This window comes from Gymnoscopelus braueri (genome assembly GCF_963280865.1).
Source record: "Gymnoscopelus braueri genome assembly, chromosome: 11".
NCBI lineage: Eukaryota > Metazoa > Chordata > Actinopteri > Myctophiformes > Myctophidae > Gymnoscopelus > Gymnoscopelus braueri.
The window spans coordinates 26,410,095-26,431,920 of NC_137613.1; the positions used below are offsets into that span (position 1 = coordinate 26,410,095).

Consider the following 21,826-nt stretch of genomic DNA (forward strand, 5'->3'; position numbering starts at 1 on the left):
CAGCTGTGTGCTTATTAAAGACAGAGACTGGGAAAGTGAGGCGGAGAGGTGGAAAGTGAGATGAAAGAAACAATGGAGTGGAGATGAAGAGAGACAGAGTGAACCACGAGGGGCAAAGGAGGGCAGGAAAGGGAGAACAATTAGTTGCTTTAACTAAAGGACTGGAGAGGATATAATGAGAGAGGGGAGAGAGATAGACATTACCCAGTCTCAGTGGGAGCTGTTTCTTTTTAAGATTCAAGGTTCTTCATTATTACAACCCATTATACAAGTATAAGTGAGTCAAATTGTAGGCGTTGGGTTCTCTGTGTTCTGCTGTGTGCTGTTGGAGAGCAGGACCAGGAACATGCTGCCTGCTTCAGCTGCCTGCTTCAGCTAACTGTTTCAGATAACTTCACTGGCCGCTGACATAAACCCTTCACAATAAAGGGGAAGACATCGCTCTATGACATCCGTTTCCATAGGACCGTCCCAAGGGTTTGGCGTCACTGATGAATTGAGTTTGTTTTTGCTGAGAAGGAATGTTTCCGTCCCTTTGATCAGCGACTTGCCATTTTATGTCTTTCATGATGCAGGAACGTCCGATTCCCCTTGTGTCTGTCTACCTTGCCTCTTCATTCTGAAGGGGGCTTCAAAGGGCCCTCAAAGGGCCACAGTTCTGTTTTGATTTTCTCAGTTTAGTTTTGGTGTCAGAAAAACAGAATCTACCTTTGTCCTCTGCGGTATTGCTTTGCCTTTGAGGCTGTGATTTCGCAAGTCTGGAAATGATTGTGGATGTGGCGCTTTGAAACAGTTCTTCGCCGTGCGGAACAGAGGTCCTCCGATGGTTCTGTTCTTCAGTCAGTCGATGGTTTCTAAGAATGGCTTTCTGTTGTTCTCAGGATCTAAAACATAAATTAGACACGGTACGTGATTGAGTTGCACAGGGCAACGTTACGTTACAGTTTATAATTTACAATTCACAATTTAGGCATTTAGCAGATGCTCTTAATCCAGAAGGATTTACAGTATGCAAGGAAATGTTTAGAGCTGAAGCAGTGAAAACTACAAAGCTCTCCCTACCTGATGATGTTTCAAAAAGCATCTCGGTCCCACAGAAATGCGTTCTAATTGGCAGCTACAGTCAGCTGGCATGAAAACTATTCTATGGCACCATGGCCAATTTAAAACCATAAACCACCTGTCAAAGGTAGGTTTGAAAAAGTAGGTATGAGTATAAATCAGTCCTTATTGATTATGATTGACCCAATTACCTGTTTTGCCAAGTGTAAAGGAATTAGTGTTATGTCACTGTTTAATAATGCCTATACTGTATGCATACACACATGCAAAAATACAATGACATATAATACTTGTTTTCCATTATCTAAGCACTTTATAACATTAAGTAAAGTGCTATATCTAAATATAGTTACTATTATGAAGTTAATACATTCTCACCCGTCCTGAGGTCTTAAGTGAAGGTTATTGCAAAAGGCTATGCAGGGCTGGTCTTAGACGTCGCTGCGCAGTAGCCCCGCCGATGGATGCTCTGGAGTACTGCACTCCGAGGAGGTCTTGGCTTTGTCCTTGGGGTTGTTGGGCTCGTTGTCTTTGATGATGTCATACTGACGGCAGAACAGAACGATCACACCTGAGAGAGAGAGACAGTCAGACAGAGGGAGAGAGAGAAAGAGAGAGAGAGAGAGATGTAGGAAAAGAGGGCGCATGCTCGGAGAGTCTCATCTCGTCTCGTCTCAACTCGTCTGAGATCTCATCTCAAGAGGGAGACATGACATTGACTTTAAGGAGAGCTTTAGCGAGAGAGATGGAGACAATAAGCAGGAAAAGAGAGTGAGATTAACAGACAGATACAGCGTGTGTGTGTGTGTGTGTGTGTGTGTGTGTGTGTGTGTGTGTGTGTGTGTGTGTGTGTGTGTGTGCGTGCGTGTTTGAGGAGAGAAGCGGGCCAACCGGTGGTTTCAGGCGGTCCGGTGTGTTCAGCTCATGTCAGCCTCCACAGCTGCACATCTCATCATTGCGACACTAAAAGGCATGATGGGAAATCTCACAGAGATGGCCACAGCGTGCCCCACAGGTCCAATTAAAGTTCCGATCTCTGTTTTTCCACCTCCATTCAGCTCTTTTGTTTTTCCTCATCTGTTTAAAATGTTTTCCCTCGTTTTCTCCTCTCTGTCTCCCCCCTCTCTCGCTCTTTCTCTTTCTCTCCATCACCTCTCCAATCAAACAGCTTTGTTTTGCTCATCACCACCAAGTTTTTCCTTTCACTCTTGCCATCTCTCCATTCCCTTTCCCTCTCCCCTCCCTTTGTCTCTTTCTCCCTCTTTCTCTTTCTCATTCTTTCATTCCCTCTCTTTCTCTCTCCCTCTCTCTCTTCCCCCTCTATTTCTCTCGCTGTGTCTCTCTTGAGCTCTACCCCCCCCCCCTCTCCATCTCCTATATCCCTGTCTCTTAGGGAGGGGGGTGGGTTCTCTGGTAATTGGCGAGGTAAAACTGGGGCTCTCCCTCCCCCAGTGCATCCCACCGATGTTACTGGGCCGTATTCGTATCTCATTACAGCGGGTGAATTGGGTTAGCAACGGAATTTATAACTCCCTCTGTGTGTCTGAAAAGCACCGCTGAGGGTTGCACAAAAGGAGCGGCATATTTCCTTCCTCACGCATGCCCCGCTAATGGAGCTGAGCATTAAGCAGTCAGTTCCAGGCGCACAGTTGGTAAAATATTCCACAGATGCTTGTTGTTGTGGCGAAGAAGTCCTCTGCTCAATCACATTATAAGATCCAGAGGCAGCGATGTGCGCATGCATCACTGGCTACAGTCGATTAGACTGTGTGTCCGATTGTAATTATGGATATTTCATCATGCTACATAGACTACATACACTATAAGGATTTTACTGAGTAGTGTGTTCATGCAGAGGCTGTGCTATGAAGTTTATGGCTCTGTGGTTGCGTTATAGTTGCATTCCGTGTATGTGCTGAGGCAGTGTTTTGCGAAAGAGTGCGGAATACATTCAAATTAATATGCTGTAATCCTATGCTGGTTTTGTGCCAAACATGGTTGCTATGGATACGCTGAAGAGAGTTTATCTGGGCGTAAAGGAGCCAAGACACAGAGCTGAAAACAGCGACTTTTAACAGTTCACAGAAATACAGCGTAAAGGTCAGTCTATGCTTGGCATGGTAAGTGTCGAATGACGCATGGATGAATGTAGTCTCGTGCATCACCATGATAAAAGAGCTGATTTCGTCTTCCCAACCAATCAGAGCACAGTACGCAACCTTTTCTGAAGGCGACAGTGACCTTTCATTTTTCATTTTTTACGTGACGCCCTCTGCAAAGGTCCTCCGCATTTTTGGTCGTTTGACATCACTTTTGTCGTGCGACGTGTCGTCCGACACTTGATACGATCGTAACTGTGACGCCGGCTGTGTTTTCAGCCAAGTCCCTCTCCACACTGTTGGGAAATGTTTATGTTTTTTCAATTAATATTGAATTATATGTTGGAAGTTAAAGATTTTATCAGGTCCAGAATGATGCACCTTTTTATCACTCATGTTTTGGGATTGATGAGGAACAGTTAGCCTACCTGCCCACATGGCCAGCACTACCACGATGATGATGCATTCTCCGGCCCTCAGCTGGGCCCCCTGCCCCATCTCCTCCATCGATAGCTCGTCTTGAACGAGAGAATACAACACACACACACACACACACACACACACACACACACACACACACACACACACACACACACACACACACACACACACACACACACACACACACACTACTGTGAGAAATCGGATCAATCAGTCCGAGAGAGTGGAACCTTTTGGTCCAACCATGGTTATTAGAGCTGTGTTAGTGGTGGAGGGGGTGGCAGAGGGAGACGGGGGGAGAAAAAGTGCTGCTTTTGTTTAAAAAGCTCTATACCAAGGCACCCTTGCCTACATTTATATATAACTATTCCTAACAGCAAATGAACATTTCATGGTTTTGTAAGCTAGTTTTTCTAAGTTGCGATGTGACTAAGCTCTCTTTACACAATTCTTTGTTCCCTTTTAATTGTACATCATTTCTCCATTTTATTTGACATTTACTTTGGGCAACATATGTTTTCTCATGGCAATAAAGGTCCTTTGACTTGACTTGAATAGAATTGACAGAGGGAGAGAGAGAGAAATACAGAGGGAGGGAGAGAAAGAGAAAAAATGCGAGTAAGTGGGAGCGGGTACGAGGGAACACATTTTATTCCCATGGTGACGGAACTCAAGCAAGTACAGCGCGATGCCAATCAGGAGGGGGCCCAAGGTCCAGGACATTCTGTACACCAGCGTCTCTCTGGCCCGTGTCTTGTCACAGTCAGGCACTGTGCCACCCTTCTCCCCCCTTGCATCAGGGCTTCCCTAGGCTTTGAAGCAGACCTGCCCAGTATTATCACCAGTATTAATGGCTTTGGCAATAAGGCTATGGCTTTTTTCACAGCTACTGTATACTGGCAGGGCAGTCCAGAGTTACACAGAGTAATGGTTTTGGGGTGGAATGTGCACGTGTTAATAATACCGTAGGTAGAAATATAGGATCCGCTCACTGGATCATGCTCCCAAAGGGTCTTTTTATTGATGCGCCCACAGACACTTTGGGCGCATGATCCAGTGTGTGGATTCTATATTTCTATTTTAAAGCTGTTCTTCTGTCCAGCACCAGGGATTTTATTGTTTGAATGTGCATGCTCTGTGAAAATTTTACTTAACATTGTAGGTACTCTCTAATCCAGATTAGAGTTCAAGAACTTGTGGATGTTAACCACATGAATCCTATCGTCCCTATTCTGCGGCAGAAATAGCAGAGATAGCCCTGAATGACCATAACAGGTCTGTAATGGAGGTCCTTGCAAATACAACGTTTGAGAACCACTAGTGGACTCATAAGTGCCATAGTGTCATAGTAAATCAGTGTCATACATATTCTGAAGAGAACTAACATTCAGTAATATAATGGTGTGTAAAACAGAAAATCTAAAATTTGCCACGGACAAGACCAAGTCTTTGCCACGTACACATTTTGTCCATGTATGTACATATATATTGATGACCCCTGTGCTAGACCCATGTCAAGTTGTCTATCATCAAAACAGATCCAACAACAATGCAATTGCCACAGCTCTTCGTACCGCGTTTCTCACCTGGAGGGGAGTAACTGTTTTGTACGAATCCTTTTTGTGGAATATAGCCCGGCATTCATCACAATACTTGTAGTTCCTGCCAAGCTTGACACCGAGCTCAGAGATCTGGGCCTGCACCCAACAGTGAGCAGCTGGATATTGGACTTACAGTCAGGCCATCGCCCGCAGGTGGTGAAAATGGGCAGCATCACATCAGAACAACAACACAGGAACCCCTCAGGGCTGTGTGCTGAATCCTCTCTTCTACGCTCTACACCATCGACAGCATGGCTACGCACAGCTCCAACAACATCAAGTATGCTCACGAGCGACGACACAGCAGTGATGGCCCTGATTGTCAACGATGACGAGTCGGCCTACAGGGACGAGGTCGGATCACTGACACAATGGTGTATCATGAGGACAACCTCAGCCTCAACATCAAATAGACAAAGAAGCAGATCATTGACTACAGGAAGCGGAGAAGAGAGCATGCCCCCATCTCAATCGACGGTGTCGCAGTGGAGAGGGTCAGTGACTTCAAATACTTCTTAAAGGTTTCATGACATTCAGTTTTACCACACATTAAAAGTCTTTGTCATGGTCCTTCAAACGTGTATAAAAAGTTTTTACAAGAAATTCCACTCCAGTGATCCATGGCATGTGTTTTTCTCTCACATTTCTAAAGCCTTTTCAACTGCAATGAAAAAAGAAATCTTTGCCTGCGGGTGTCGCTGTTGAGGGATTTTGCCTGTCAATCATCGCCTCTGCTCCGCCCCCCCCCAAAGGAAAGGATAGGGGAGGGGAGGGGAGGGGAGGGGAGGGGCGAGGAGGAAAGTGGGCGTGATTAATGGCCTGTGACTTCACTGCCCAAGGGCCAAGCTCAGATTACTTTTCAGCCTAATTATTCAGAAAACCCCAGACCACAGAAAATCAACTGAATGTTCAAAGTTCAGATTTTTTTTTTGTAATTGAGGTCATAAAACCCACAAAAAAAACATTTAAAAAAAAAAAGTGAAAATGAATGTCATAGAACCTTTAAAGGAGCACTTCACCCCTGGAAGAAGTTTTCGGTCTTTTAATGAAGTTTAGGAGTGAAGAAACAAGATCCTGGGTTTTTTTTTTTAATAATCTGTGTTTTTAGATATCTAGTAATGTTCGCAATATTCGTGACGTTATTTGCATCATGAGAGATTGGTCTCATTCCTTTCCGCACTACATGTCTCGGCGTGTCTCAGTCAGACCATCTCAAAAGACAGCCCCAATGGGGTGTCCGTAACACTTTGTTCAACCTTCTTTCGCCACTCGGCCACTCCCATTAGCTGCGGCCAGCGGCCCTTGCAGAGTGAGGCATTACTTTACCTGAGTTATCTTCTGATAGTTGTACTTGAATGTTGACATGAAATAATAATCCTGTGTAGTGTTTCATAAGCGCAAGCTTGAAAAAAAAAATACAGCGTGGAGTAGCAGCGCTGGTAAACAAACACCGTCACGAAAGGCTAGGATCATAATACCAAGGATGTGACAGTGATGTCAATACTATGCGACACGGAAGTGAAACTGCATGAAGATACTGAGGATGTCCCAGTGATATGACATCACTAACGAATCCTTGGACATATATGTAACTAGCTGAACGTTTGCGAGGACAGCCAGTGTTGCCAGATATTGTGAGAGAAATAAGCAGCCAGGTCTATGAAAACAAGCCCAAAAGAAAAATAACTATGCCAAGAGCACTTTACCTAGACATGGGATATTATATATTTGAAAATTGCTGATCTACAAGCTCACAACGCTTCGCAACCCATTGTGAGCTTGTAGATCTGCTATTTACAAAAAAATCTTGAGGGGGAAAAAGTCCAAAATGTGGATTTTTTTTTTTTTTTTTGCAAAATATTTTTATTTGCTTTTCAAAATGTGGAATATTTTTGACACATATTTGTTAGGGGCTCCCTGACACAAATTATAATTTCAGATGGGGGTCTGTGGAAAAATACATGAACATGTTTGAGAACCACTGGTTTAAACAGCAATCAAAACATTTGGAAACAAGCCCAAATATCAACTACATTTTAGAAAGAAGCCGCTTATAATAAGCAGACATGGCGACACTGGCATGCTGTTTGTATGTTATTGTTGGAGATCACACCCACATGGAACCTCCCCTGCCACAAGGCACCAAAGCATTCTGGGAGTTGAAGTTATAGGCAGTGATACGCTGTGGTCCCCCTGTGGTCCCCCCTGTGGTCACCCCTGGAACTTCTTCCAGGGGTGAAGTGCTCCTTTAAGGCTGCTAAAGAAATTCAGCATGAGCCCCCACACCCTCAGGACATTCCAAAGCAGCACCATTGAGAGCATTCTGATGAGCTACGTCACTGCCTAGTATGGGAACTGCGCCACCCTTGACAGCAGAGCGGTACACAGGGTGGTGCGGGCGGTCCAGCACATCGTTGGAGGTGAGCTTCCCTCCCTCCAGGACATATATTCCTAGCAATGCGTAGCCAAGGCTAAGTGGATCACCAAAGACACTCGCCACCCCAGCCACAGTCTGTTCTCGATGCTACCGTCAGGCAGGCAATATTGCAGTATTTGCAGTCATTGAAAGCTGGTTTGAAGTCAAGGCCCTTAATCAATGACCTACCCAGAGACAGACAAAGATGGGACATGACGAACACACTGACGCATAGAAAGAAACACAGACATACAAAAATAGACCTGATAGACCGAGACAGACGGTCAGAGAGCAACAGGAAATTAACAAAGACTCAAAGAAAGGGTGTTGTTGTTGTGGTGCGTTATGTGGCACTGTGCTGTGCCTGTGGCCTCGTGAAGCAGATGGTAACTGTGTGAAGCTGATTAATGCCCACTTAGGGGAGGGGAGGGGAGCAGTAATGGCTCGGAGATTTAATCAAGACTACTAATGAATATTCCTCTAAACACAAACATACGCACGCGCGCACATCCAGTAACTTCTGACAAAGTCGAAGCAAACTAAATGAGAGTATGCCACCACTTTGAGGCAAATTCTCCCTGCAAACATCCAGGTGACAGGTTGTCTCCCTCTGATAAAAAAACAGTTTTACTCTCTGGCCTCACAGGGACAGAGCCAAACAAACCCCTGAGGGATTTATCGGAGCGCTGGCGCTCCTCGGTGCTGCTCCATTGTTCCCTCCCTTATCGCCTGGGTTCTGAGGAGGGCCTGGCATTTCCTCTCAATGTCTGAGGCAGCTCTTGGCACCGTATTTGGGTCACAGAGGAGATGATAAAACTGGAAGTGAAACGAAGCCGCTCCAGATAACAGCCTGTGTGTGACGGCGCGGGGGAGTTGCATGAAGTAAGAAAAAGAGAATCTCAAGAATCTTTTTCATTAAATGACCAAAATGACTCTTTCTCTGTCGTGACGTAACCCAAACAAAAACCAAACAATGGGCATCCGTGTGGCTTAGGGGTAAAGTTCCAGCTCACCACATGCGGAGACTGGGGTTCAGTACCCCTAATAATCGCTACAGCTTGGCTGGGCGCCGCAATGAACACAATAGCCTGTGAATCATGACCATAAAACGTTTGATTCTGTGAAAAAACGTTTTTGAAAACGGCAAAACAAAGGGTATTTATTAAATATAGTATATAATTAAATTTAAATTTAAAAAAAAATCACAGAAAAAAATGTTTTATGGTCATGATTCACCAGGACCCTGGATGGCTTGATTCTAGGCTTAATTGAATTGATATAAATATTTTTGGAAATGTCAATGGGAAAAATGCATTGAGTATTTTGAAGTGGAACCAGAAAATGGCCGCCACTGCTATGCCCTATAGGCTGTGTTCGGAGGTAGGAAGCTAGTTGGAGGAGGGCATTTTCTGTCGCTGCATTAGCGACTCCTACAGGTTGGTCGGGGCACCTGTTCAGCAGGGAGCAGTACTGGGAGGAATAGCATGTTCCTCTGCATACTCCCGGTGAAAACCCCTCACTGTCAGGTGAAAAGTGGCTGGTGGCTAAATGTGTATTGGAGGAGACACGTGGCTGTCAACACCCTCCGCAGACCAACAGTAGGGGATGGCAGTGATAGGGGTCTATACATATGGGTCGAATAGGCTTAACGACTAAAATGGGGAGAAAATGAAAAAAACAAAAACAACAACTAAACAGTTGATAAAAACTGACACTGCTGTCACTCCGTGGTCAAAATCTGCTAACAAAATCAACACGTGTGCCTGTGTGTATTTACATATTAGCACGTGGTTGTTTGTGTTTGTGCATTTGTATGTGCAGGTGCGTAGTGCATACAGTACACATGCGTACACATGCACATTTATATACACTTTAAAGCAACATCTAATCTGGTACTAGTGTTCATGGTCACGTACCGGGGCTCTTGGAAGCTAGCTTCTCCGACTCTCTGGGCGTTCTAAAGAACACAGGTTCACTGGGAGGGCTGCTGCCTCCCATACTGATGCTCTGGACATGAACGATGTACTCGGTGCCCTCGTCCAGGTCCCACAATGCACAGGAGCGTGTTGTTGTGTTCACTTCCTGGATGAAGCGCAGCATGCGCATGTCCTTTTTCTGTAAGTCGAGAAGGAGTGAATGAGCGGCCCAGTGGAAGTTTGAGATGGGATCAAAGTATGATGTCTCTCCCTCATTATCCAAGCGGTATATATATACTTCGTTGTTTGATGTCTGTCTAGCATAAGTGTAAAACCCTGATGAAGACCTTCTAGGTCGAAACGCGTTGGTCATACTCATTGGCCTTGCTCTAAATAAATTCATATATTTTTTTCACTTGAGATGGAGTGCCTTGGAATTCTTTTCTTTGCAAGTCTGCATTTCATACCTTTTTTTTGGCAAGCAGTACTTCTTTGGAAATCCTCTTTTGTTTAAATGGAAAAATAAGGTTCAAGTTCCCGGTTCAAAGTTTTTCTTGTCACGTTCACTACAATATAGCCATGGCAACACTGAAATTCATACATACGCTTACTTTGATGATTACCTGCGATTCTAGTTACTTTGTAGCACTTTGTAGGACTTACTTTGTAGCACTTAACTGTTTTCTTTCTGCATTCTATTTGTGAACATTACCTGTCGTTTGTTGACTTGGGTACATGCCATTTACTCTGATCTTGCACTTGCAGTCTCTCTGGATAAGAGCTGCTAAATGCCTGAATTGTAAATTCTAGTTGTAATTGTACAAATGTATTTACTTGTACTTCCTTCACAGTGCGGACAATAATACAGTGAGATCAAATTGTAATACAGTAAGAAGAGAAATAGTAAATGCAAAACAGTCATATGTATGCTAAATATAGTACTGAAAACTATATTAAACATAATTAGTAGTCTAGAATTAAACATCCTACTGGTTAACATTTGCCCGCTGGGTGTAATGTGAACATATTTGAAGACTAATAAAAATGCAGTTTGTAACACATGAATGCACGCACACGCTCACGCACGCACGCGCACACACACAAAGGTACCTGTTGGGTAATGGCGAATCCTATGACGGGGTCTCCTTCCAGGATCTCCCATGTGACCATAGCAGAGTTGACCTCCAGTTCTCTGATGGTCACATTGAGCGGAGCTGATAGGAGGGTGTCTGACACGCACGCACGCACGCACGCGCACACACACACACACACACACACACACACACACACACACACACACACACACACACACACACACACACACACACAGAAGGGGAAGCACAGAGATGCAATGAGACATGAATATTTGTTCGGATGCATTAGTGTTACATTATGCATTATTTATTTCCACATTGGGGCGGCCGTATAGCTGAGTGGGTAGGGAGGCCCGTGGTAATCAGAAGGTCACTCGTTCATCCCCCCGGCCCTCCCATGTCTATGACTATGTGTTGAAGTGTCCCTGAGCCAAGACCCCTAACAGTCCTCCCACCGATGAGCGCTCATCATGACCATCTGAGCAGCCATCAAACTGAATTTACTCTGCAGGAGAAGCAAAGGTCCCCCCCTACCCCCCCACCCCCGCCCATTTACATATCTCTCTCTCTCTCTCTCTGTAGACTCTGTCTCTGCTTTATTAATTCCTCCCTCTGTTCTCAAACAAATTAAGATCCCCTCCTCATAGGTCACCAGGTCTGATTAAACACACACACCGGTCTCTTGTGTTTCCCTCGATAAACCTCTCAGCTGGTCTCTCTCTTTTTCCATCTCTCTTGCATTCTGACTCATGATGTTCTCTCTCTCTCTCGGTCTCTCTCTCTCTCTCTCTCTCTCTCTCTCTCTCTCTCTCTCTCTCTCTCTCTCTCTCTCTCTCTCTCTCTCTCACACACACACACACACACACACGTATGCATGTGAGAGAGGCAATCAATGTGGCCAATGCGCATGTCATTAAGTGTGAGTCGTGGGGCTGTGCCTTGCCCCTGAATTTAAGACTTAGGCGAGCCTACAAATCAGACACTTCAGAGAGTTTTCCATCCATGTATCCATTTGTAACTCATACAGTTGTACAAATGTAACCAAATGGACTCGTAAGGGTCCGTTTGATTACATTGTACAACTTTTTTCTGAGTTAAAGTACGTACAACCCTTTACAGCCCTTTAACCACTTAAATCTCTCTGGATTAAGAGCGTCTGCTAAATGCCTAAATTGGAAATTGTAGACCTAGTCAACTGACTGGCTCTGTACTTGGGCCACTTTTTCCTGTGTACACCAAATCTCTTTACCAAAATAGCTGATCTACAAGCTCACAACACGTCGCAACGTGAAGCACTTGTGAGCTTGCAGATCTGCTATTGTTCGGTAAGTGGCTAACCGTTTCGGAGCCAGCATTACAAACAACACAGCTGTGCTATTGGGGTTGAGGCTGGTGGAACAGATGGAGTCCCAGTGTGCTCCTCCCATCTCTGGACAACATTCTCCTTGTATTATGTGTGTACGTCCCCGATCTGATTACGTTGAATCACTCTGTGTTTACTCTACACTTACACTCCGATTACGAAACAAACATAATGCAGCCCATCACTTTTTCCACCAAATTCATTTGTACAGTACATTGCCTGAAACACATACCCCCCCCCTGCCAAACACTTCATACCAGCACTGAGACAGGAGGAGAATGTACCCTCTTCCCTCTCTTTGTCTCTTTGTTCAATGCTGTTAACACAATCAACAAAGTAGAGCAGAGGAAAGCGGAGTGCTACAGAGTGGTGGTGCAATTAATTTATGTGGCTGATCAACTCTCTCTGAGCGCTCCCTCAGGCACTTAGCTGCATTAATTGACACAAAGTATGTGGGACTGTGTGTGCGTGTACGTGTGTGTGCGTGCGCGCGCGTGTTGGCAGTTTCCTTGAGGCTTCATAGCAGTTACCTCTAAATATTTCTATTGTTCTACCTTGCTCTCATAGATACGAATGACCTATGAGAGCACAGCACAGACAAGTGCAACAAGATGGGATTCTTCAGCCATTTACTAACAAAGTCCAAATTGATCCAAACACCTTCTCAATATTCCATTCAATTGCAGTTTCTTAAGAGTTCATTTACAGCCCCATAAGCTGACATCTTTTTCAAACCAGCTGAGATTCTCACAAAGCTGAATCTCAGAGGCTGCCGCACTTAAATTGCTGATACTGTATAAGGCATGCCACAAGGTGTTGCTTTGATGAAACTCAGATGTTATTACATCCCCATGTACATATCAACATTCAGCAAAATCTGAATAGTTACAGTGCCGAAGGAGCTTTGTCTACCAGGCCGGTTTGAGTATAGGTACATGTGATGTGACTATAACTCATCTTCATCGTGTTCCTATAACTTCATAACCACCTTTAGACATTGATGGATGGTGACTGTGTGCAGGATAATTAATTATTCGTATTCAAATGAGGCAGCACAGGCACTGTTATGGAAAGTCTGCAGCTAGTCTAAGGACCGTACTACACTACACACACATGCACACAAAAAATGTACACAAACAGACAGACATACAGACAGACGTCTGTCTGTACAGCCTAATGCCAGTAGGCTTTGTTTTTTACCCAGCATACACTCACTCACTCAAAATACATTACAATGCAAAGTGTATTATAATTTTTTTTCATGTCTCATATTTGATACCTATGAGATATGATGTTTATGCTCGCCTTATACACGTTCTAGTCCACGTTACTCCGGATCATACCCAATTACCCATGGTCAGCTATAGTAAAGCGTTATTGATTGATTGTTATTGGCCTTCACTTATAATGACGACTGCTCACCTGTGTCCAACTCACCGGCATCAACGGGGCGCATAGAGAAAAAGCCCACCACCACGACCAGCACCACCGCAGAGAAGCCACGTTTACCCATCTTTCATCAAGGGACCGTTTACATCCTGCACGGCCGACCGAATGTCCCATTTACCCGCGTTAAGATGGGAAGAAAAGAGAGACTCTCTTCTCCCTGGCGTTCACGGCCACGTTCGCCGTTTTCCTTCCCGTTGTGTTTAGAATTCGGCGCTGAATGAATGGGGCTAAACTAGTTTTTTTTGTTGTTGAACGCAACAACCAACGGATTCAGCACCGTGGACAGCGGACCAGTGGATTCAGAACCATGGACAGCGGACCAGTGGATTCAGCACCATGGACAGCGGACTAGTGGATTCAGCACCATGGATAGCGCTGAGGTGCCTATAATGCTCCACACTGAGAGACGGTGATAAAAGCAAGAAGCAACACAACGGGGTTCACCGTTCATCCGCCGCCCGGTGACAACATGCTAATGATCTATATCAATGCTGTCTCGGTGGTATATGGTCGAGAAGCACTGCTCAAGTACTGCAGAGTGAAATGTGCCTGCCACGATGAATGGACAAATCTCTCTCTCTCTCTCTCTCTCTCTCTCTCTCTCTCTCTCTCTCTCTCTCTCTCCCCCCCTCTCTCTATCTCTCCCCCTCTCTCTCTCTCTCTCTCTCCCACTCTCTCTCGTTCTCTTCGTTCTCTATCCTCTTTCCCTCTCTCCCTCTCCCCCCCCCCCCCCCTCTCTCTCTTCTCCAAACAGAGAAGTCGGAGGGATCCACGATTCATTTCATTTCATGCCCAAATTGCCTCTCTGCGGACAGAGGCTCCCGGCTGCCCTCTCTCTCACCTGTGGCAGCCTCGCCAGCCAGCCTGAATTAGATGTTAAAGAACCCATTATCAGTGATTGCACTTCTGACGGGGAAAAAAGGGCAAAAAGGAAGGGGAAAATACCCTGCTCAGTATCGCACTTCCTGCCAAATGATCCCGCTGTCTCTGCTAAACAGAGCAATTAGTGTTGATTAACATTGGAAAAAGCATTTGTTATATCTGAACTAAAAATGAAATAAATATCCTAGATGAAAACTGATTTGCTAGGAAAGAATCTATCAAAAGTCAGGGTCCATCGTGGGGTAAACTGTCTAGAAGAGGGTAGGCCTACAGCATATGTCTGCCTGTGTGAGTCTGCCTGTCTGTTTTTCCGGTCTGAAACCTTGCCCAAATATGGAGTCATACATACGTCATAGATCACTGGCGTCATAGACTGGCCACATTAAGTCGAAATCCACATGAAGCCACGCCGTTAACCTTGTTACACTGTCTCAGTTAAGTTAATACTCTACTACTACTACTACTACTAATCTAACTTCTAATACTATTTTTGCTGTTTGTATGAATGCTATGTATGGGCCAAATGCATTTCACAACACCTTTCTGACACCATCTCTCAAAGAATAACATTAACAACCACTAATTATTAATTAATTACTACTATATATATATATATATATATATATATATATATATATATATATATATATATATATATATATACTATGTTTGCACTGGCCTATTACATAATGTATTTGAGCAGGGGCCATGCCCCTGCAGTATAAAGGACTCGGAGCACCATTGGTCACACGTGGATAGGGGCCTCAGGACAACATTCAACTATAGATCACGCTGATCGATAAATAATTAGTATTCCCTGCAGAAGGGACTGAACGTCTCTTTCATTACAATGAGAAGGCAGAAGGGACTACCTTTCTCTCCTCTTTCCCTTGTCTCCTCCATCTCCTTTCCTCTATCTGTCTCCTCTCCCATTTCCTTCCCTCCTCTCTTTCCTCTCTCTTCTCTCCCTCTCCATCCTTTTCTCTCTGTTGCATTCTTCTTATCTTCTCCCCTTTCTCTCTCTTTCCTCCCTCCCCATTAATATTCTGTCTCCTCTTTTTTTTCTTTTACTGCTCTCTTTTCTACTTGTCCCCCCCCCCCTCTGTCTCCAACCCCTTCTCTCCTCTTTGAATGAAAGTATATGAAGAACATCCCGTTCACCTTGAGCGACAACGGTCGTATCTCTTCTCAGGGTCACTGACAGCTTTATCACTCAACGTTGGCTCAAATGAGTCACGTCTGCTCCAGCCTCTGTTCTCACCACACACAACATTACTTAGTTCTTCCCCTTTGCACTTCTTCACCCTATCTGTGGTTGCTTATTTCCAGGGCTGTGGCAGCTGTGATTCACATTAATAAAAGATTTATCCCTTTTTTAAAACCTTCCAGCAGAGGTTAATGTAACATTCATGGCTCTTATAAGAACAGTGGTCGAAACGGCATGCCAGTTTAATGGCCAAGTTACTGTGTCCGGGAGTACAAGGAGAGAGTGATGGAATGTGTGAATAATTAAGAGGCGCAAGTGAAAGACGGACCAATAACACAGTTTAATCACCACAAAGCACCGCAATGGAAACAAGTCCCCAGGACTTTTTTGTGTTATCCTTAGTGTCTTACTGTACCGCACATGCTGTTTAATAAAGTATTCAATAAATCAATCAAAAACTACACATTGTAGAACATGCAGGCATGCACACACGCACGCACGCACAAAGGCACTGGCCTTTGAACGCCTTCTTTGATAGGCCTACTTAATCTTCCTCTGAAATTGTACAGTAAGTACATGCACACAAAGTGCACAGACAAGCATAACCACCTGGATTTTAACCTGGTCTACCTGCATGGTAAAACCAAACACCTATCTATCACTCAAGGGGACTCCCCACAGGCCAAGGGATATTAGGTTTCTGGACTTCAGGCTACTCTGCTACATAAGGTTTAAGGTTAAGCTGAGGGGAAGATCAGCTATGGTTGTGGGTAAAATGGTTAAGATTAGGGTATTCTCAGTTATGGTATTATCCCCTGCTGAGCCGCCTACGTACTTGGGTCGGCTGCTTCAAATTCTCTATGAAGAAGTGGAGCCTTGCTGACAGCACAGCATGCGAGTAATGGGAGCTTGAGCAGACTGTCAACCACATAATCACCACCTGTCCCCTGTATAGACCACCTTGGCAGGATGGCCTCTTCCAAGTAGGACCAGACTGCACGACATTGAGTTGGACTGATCATGTATCTGATGACGATACATGACAGAAGAGGGTATAAGATCAGTTATAATGGTTAATGTTAGGGTAAGATCAGTTAAGGTTAGGGTAAGATTCAGTTATGGTTAAGGCTACGGTTACGATCAGTTATACTGACCATGATACTGACATGCATTTACATTTAAAATGTTGTGTTCATATAATTTTGTGTGATACTGATGATGTCAGTATCATGGTCAGTATCATGTCATTGGGCTGTGACAATCACATACTAACAGTCCGGTGTAATGTAAAATCTGATATCTGGAAATCGATTAGACAATAAAAATAAAGATTACATTTCAATTGGGTGTGGGGGGCGGTAGGGACCTAGATATTGGATAGGGGGCACTGAACCAAAAAAGGTTGAGAAACACTGCTACAATATCAAACCTTCATAACCCAAAAGCCATGGACTGTGTGTGTGTGTGTGTGTGTGTGTGTGTGTGTGTGTGTGTGTGTGTGTGTGTGTGTGTGTGTGTGTGTGTGTGTGAGAGTGAGAGAGAGTGTGGGGGGATCTGTTGGGAATTGATTATATGAAACCTGCACCTGCATGTGCAGTCTCAACGTTTGTAAACAAATAATTGGTCTATTGCCACCAAACTTGCCACATAATTCGGTCAAGGGACTACCTTTGGTACTTTAATTTCTCAGAAATTGTACAGATCACATTAATATTTGATTTTGGCTCCATATTTGGCCACTAGGGTGCCCAGAGAGCCATTGTGCCATCTCCATTTGCTCCATCGACTCAAACGTAATGTTTTCCGGCCCCTCACTGACACAACTCTTCTATCTCATACATTGCTGCTGTTTATTTTTTATCACTCTCCGACGTGCTTTGATATAATTTGTCTCGAACAATTGGTCATTTCTGGCAACAGACAGTGTGTGTGTGTGTGTGTGTGTGTGTGTGTGTGTGTGTGTGTGTGTGTGTGTGTGTGTGTGTGTGTGTGTGTGTGTGTGTGTGTGTGTGTGTGTGTGTGTGTTAGAGATGTGTGTGTTTGTGTTAGAGATAAGATGTACTGGTGTGGCTGGACTCGGTGGAGCGTGTTATCTCTGTTGAGATCCTCGGTTCGTGAGGGTACTGTTAAAGCCATGTAAGACGCAGGAGATGTTTAACACTGATGGAAGTTGATGCAGCCCTGGGGGTTCAGGCCAATGAGAAGATGGGTCTTTTCATCCTACGTCTTTGATTTCGTTCTTCAGATCATCGAACACCTGGGTGAAAAAGTGTGGGTCGGTGTTGATCAGCAGCATCTCCATTCAGTGGTCCCACTGCTTCTCAGCCTCCACCAGGAGGGGCCTCAGCGGGTAGGAGATCTCGTTGCCCGTAAGAGTTTGAAAGGTAGAGGCAGGTGAAGAGCGAGGCCTGCAGCTCGCGCTCTGAGGCCACCTCGGCTGAGACCACCTCACGGCACAGCACGTAGAGGAAGACCACATTGGCCGGCGTAATGAAGTCCTCGTCTTCCAAGCCTCGCAGCAGCATGAAGCGGTCCACGCTGCGGAGCCACAGCACCGGGTCGGTGGGCGACAGGCCCTTGAGATGATGGCAACGGCGGCAAAGGAACTCACCCAGGCTGCACATCAGCTCATTACTGGTCGAAGCCTTGGGTGAGGGTGAGGACTTCTTCATCTTCAGGCTGTCAGAGGAGGCCGTGGCGGTGGACGTAGACGCAACCGCAACCCCGTGTCCGTACTGTGGGCTATCCTTGCCTCCTGCGTCTCCGCCATGCTTGGACTTCTTGGAGCCCATACTTGCTAGCATTAGTCATGAATGGATACCACCGCGAGTTAGACTGTGTTCAGTATGCCTGGAAACCCATATATGGAGATAACCGACTTATTCCATCCCGACATCCCCATGGAGATAACTGACATACCCAAGTCTGACATCATAGACCCCCTCCTGGAGCCCATATACGGGGCCAACCAAGCGGGTCTTGAATCAGGTTTAGACAACCAGTCAAACCTTTGGTCTTTTATAGAGGGTAAGATCAGTTATTGTTGAGCTATACATGAAACCCTCCCCCTACTTCCATGTTGTGGATCCACTCATTCTCCCCTGATCTTATTCATTCCTAATCAAGGCCTGCTCTATATGGTATGCTGCCCATTCCCCTTATTGTGTTAGGCAGCAATGCAAATGTGAGGGCCCTCTGTTATTCAGATACATACCTATGACTGTGAGTGATAAAGTGAGTTTATGGATTTCTCCATAAATACATTTTAAATACATTTTCTCCAAAAAAATTGCTCTGGTTATCCATAAAACCCACAGACAGCCTTAACCACTTTCAAGCTGGTGTCCTATTCATTATAGGAGAAAACGGTTGTTTTCTTTATAAGCCACAAGCTCACAACGCGTCATGATGTGACACGTTGCGAGCTTGTAAATCTGTTATTTTCACTGCTTTTGTCATATGATAAAGTTTAAAATAGGGCACTTATTTCTGAGAAAAAGATGAACTATGGAGATCTATGGTTTATGCCCGACAGCGACGATATATGCTGCCAATTCCTTTGTTGTGTTTGGCATTAACACAAACTGCATGTGTGGACACTCTGTCCCTGTGATACATTACATACATACATACATACATACACATACAGACAGACAGACTGACAGACAGACAGACAGACGGTTACTGCACGTGTGTGTGATAGGTTTACTGCTTTCTCCTTATTGTTCTGCTTATGTAGATTAAATGGGTTACGATTGTCACCTTGCCTGTTTGCCTTGAGACTATGAACATAAGATTGTGTGTAAGTGTGCACATCATGTGCACTGCGTTGACAGGCAAGGTGACAATTATAGCATTTACCCACATTCAAGAAAGAAGTAAACATTTTCATATATGGGTCACTCACAACCATACTGTAGGTGTGTATCTGAATAAGTGCAAGAAAATGCATGAATGCTTATCAGTGTTGGGCAAGTTACTCAAAAACAGTAATATATTGCCTATTACTAGTTACTTGTTTAAAAAGTAATATTACTTTACATATTACTCCCTGACAAAAGTCCCTTTCCGGGTTATTGCATGGCTGTAACTCTCCCCTAAACACAATCTTACCTCAGCTGAAGTTGACTTCCTCAGTGACCTCTGTTAGACCCCCTTGGCGTACCTCAGGAAGAGCGTGAACGTGGCGAGGGTGGCTGCGTTGACGGGGAACGCCCGGAGGAGTGTGGAGGTGAGGCCTCGCGTGAACACCATGTAGCCCTCCTTCCTCACGCTCTGACGCACACAGTCGGCAATGCCGCTGTACTGGTTGACCCCGCCCACCCCGTCCGCCTGGAGGCGGGACTTGATCACGTCCACGGGGTAGGTGGCGAGCCACGAGGTGATGCCCGACATCCCGCCTGCGAACAGCAGCTTGGGGATCGTGTTGGGGTCGTCAGGCCCGCAGCCCAGTGAGCGTGTCAGCACGTCGTAGGTCAGGAAATACACCCCGAAGCTCGGCGTCTCGCGGATGAACGTGGTGACCATTCCGCGGTTGACCCCCCAGAGCCCCTCGCGCTTGTAGATGTGCAGCAAACAGTCCAGGGAGCTCTTGTACAACTTCTTGGAGGACTTGCTCTGCATCTGCAAGCGGGTCTTGGCCAGCTCCATGGGGCAGCAGATGACGCACTGGATGGCGCCTGCTGCTGCGCCAGCCATGAACTGGTTCATGGGAGTGTCCTGACCCAGCAGGCGCATGGCTTCGCTCTGACCGCCAAACACTATGGCACTGATAAAGGTCAGGCCCATCATAGGGGGTCCGACGCCTTTGTACAGACCGAACACTGACTCCTTGCGTATGATGGACTGGAAACAGTGGAAGGTCCCACGGTACAGAGGCTTGTCAATATTCTGGACCTGTAGCCTCACTTTAACTGTGTCAAATGGGTGACCAACCAACACTCCAGAAGCACCTCCAATGCAGCCAGCGATGAAATCCATCACCACTCTTCAATGACTGGTCACATATAATCAAGTGGCTGGTTTCTAAATACTTAACAACTGTTTATAAATTCATGTATTTTTCAAAATAAAATGGTTTGACTAGGAACTGGCCCACTGCAGGGGTGTCCGGCAAGAACTTAAACAGTGACGTCCGGCAAGAACTTAAACAGTGACGTCTACTTGTATAAACTATGAAGGGGTTATGATGTGAATACCAGTGGACTAGTTGATTACTGGGGTTGGGTTGTCTTTCGATTCCCTAGTCAAGCAGTTCCTCTTTAATGAGGTGAAGACCTTTGTAGGCTTGTTGTAGGTTCCTCTGGAAAGTAGTGATGGCTTGTGAAGGCCCTATGGTTCAACTGGCAGAGGATGAAGGTATGAGATAATTAGAAGTCTGGCTGTGGTTGATAGTGCCCTACGTTCCAGTTTTAACCTGCCAGTTTCAATACTCAAATCATCAGTATGATGTCACTACTATGTCAGTATGATGTTACTACTATGTCAGTATGATGTCACTACTATGTCAGTATGATGTTACTAGACTGGCCTACAAGTACTCTGATCGGCAATACTGGATAACCATACCATACTGTAGCAGCAGATATCACAAACATGGATGCCGTGGAAGACATTTTAACCACTTTAGCCCTATACTTCATTGTGTGACATATTGTGAAATAAGCAGATCTAAAAGCTCACAACGTGTGGCAATGCATGAAAATGTTAATGTTTTTTGAAAACATTTCACCTATAAATAATGACATGCCCAAAATAGGGACGGTAGGTTGAAATAGATTTCCTAGATTTCCCCATGCCGAGTCTGAATTATGGCTTCTATTATTTCTGCCAAGGATGAGAGTGAGGTGGCATCGGGTGCTCCAGAACTATGATTTATGGTGGTGAAGTTGCAGAGGGTTTTCCTTCTCTTAATGAAAAGGTAAGTAGCCGGTGGAGTCTCTGGCTATTGGGCTGGTGCCTCTGGGAGAAAGGGTGGTAGAAAGAACCCGGGGAGTGAGTGAGTGAGTGAGTGAGTGAGTGAGTGAGTGAGTGTGTGTGTGTGTGTGTGTGTGTGTGTGTGTGTGTGTGTGTGTGTGTGTGTGTGTGTGTGTGTGTGTGTGTGTGCGTGCGTGCGTGTGCGTGTGCGGCGTGTGTCTGTATATAGGTGTATTATAGGCCTATGTCTATACCACATCAACGTGTGTGTGTGTGTGTGTTGTATATTAGGCTTAAGAATATTTATAGATGAGTCAAGCAAAATGGGAATGAGGTAGGAAATGAGGTGACACATTATGCTGGAAATATGACCAAAACAT

At 45.1% G+C, this 21,826-nt stretch overlaps 2 protein-coding genes across 2 annotated transcripts; both read right to left on the minus strand.

Moving 5' to 3' along the window:
* Positions 1-1,493: 1,493 nt before the first annotated feature.
* On the minus strand, positions 1,494-9,719 carry fndc5b (fibronectin type III domain containing 5b; the record flags this gene model as incomplete). The annotated part of the gene is made up of 3 exons (XM_080443421.1): positions 1,494-1,633; positions 3,590-3,679; positions 9,536-9,719. The coding sequence occupies 3 exons, from the start codon at positions 9,717-9,719 to the stop codon at positions 1,494-1,496; spliced, it is 414 nt and encodes a 137-aa protein (XP_080299547.1).
* Positions 9,720-19,676: 9,957 nt separating this feature from the next.
* Positions 19,677-20,510, minus strand: LOC308095879 (mitochondrial basic amino acids transporter-like; the record flags this gene model as incomplete). The annotated part of the gene is made up of 1 exon (XM_080443012.1): positions 19,677-20,510. The coding sequence occupies one exon, from the start codon at positions 20,508-20,510 to the stop codon at positions 19,677-19,679; it is 834 nt and encodes a 277-aa protein (XP_080299138.1).
* Positions 20,511-21,826: the final 1,316 nt, after the last annotated feature.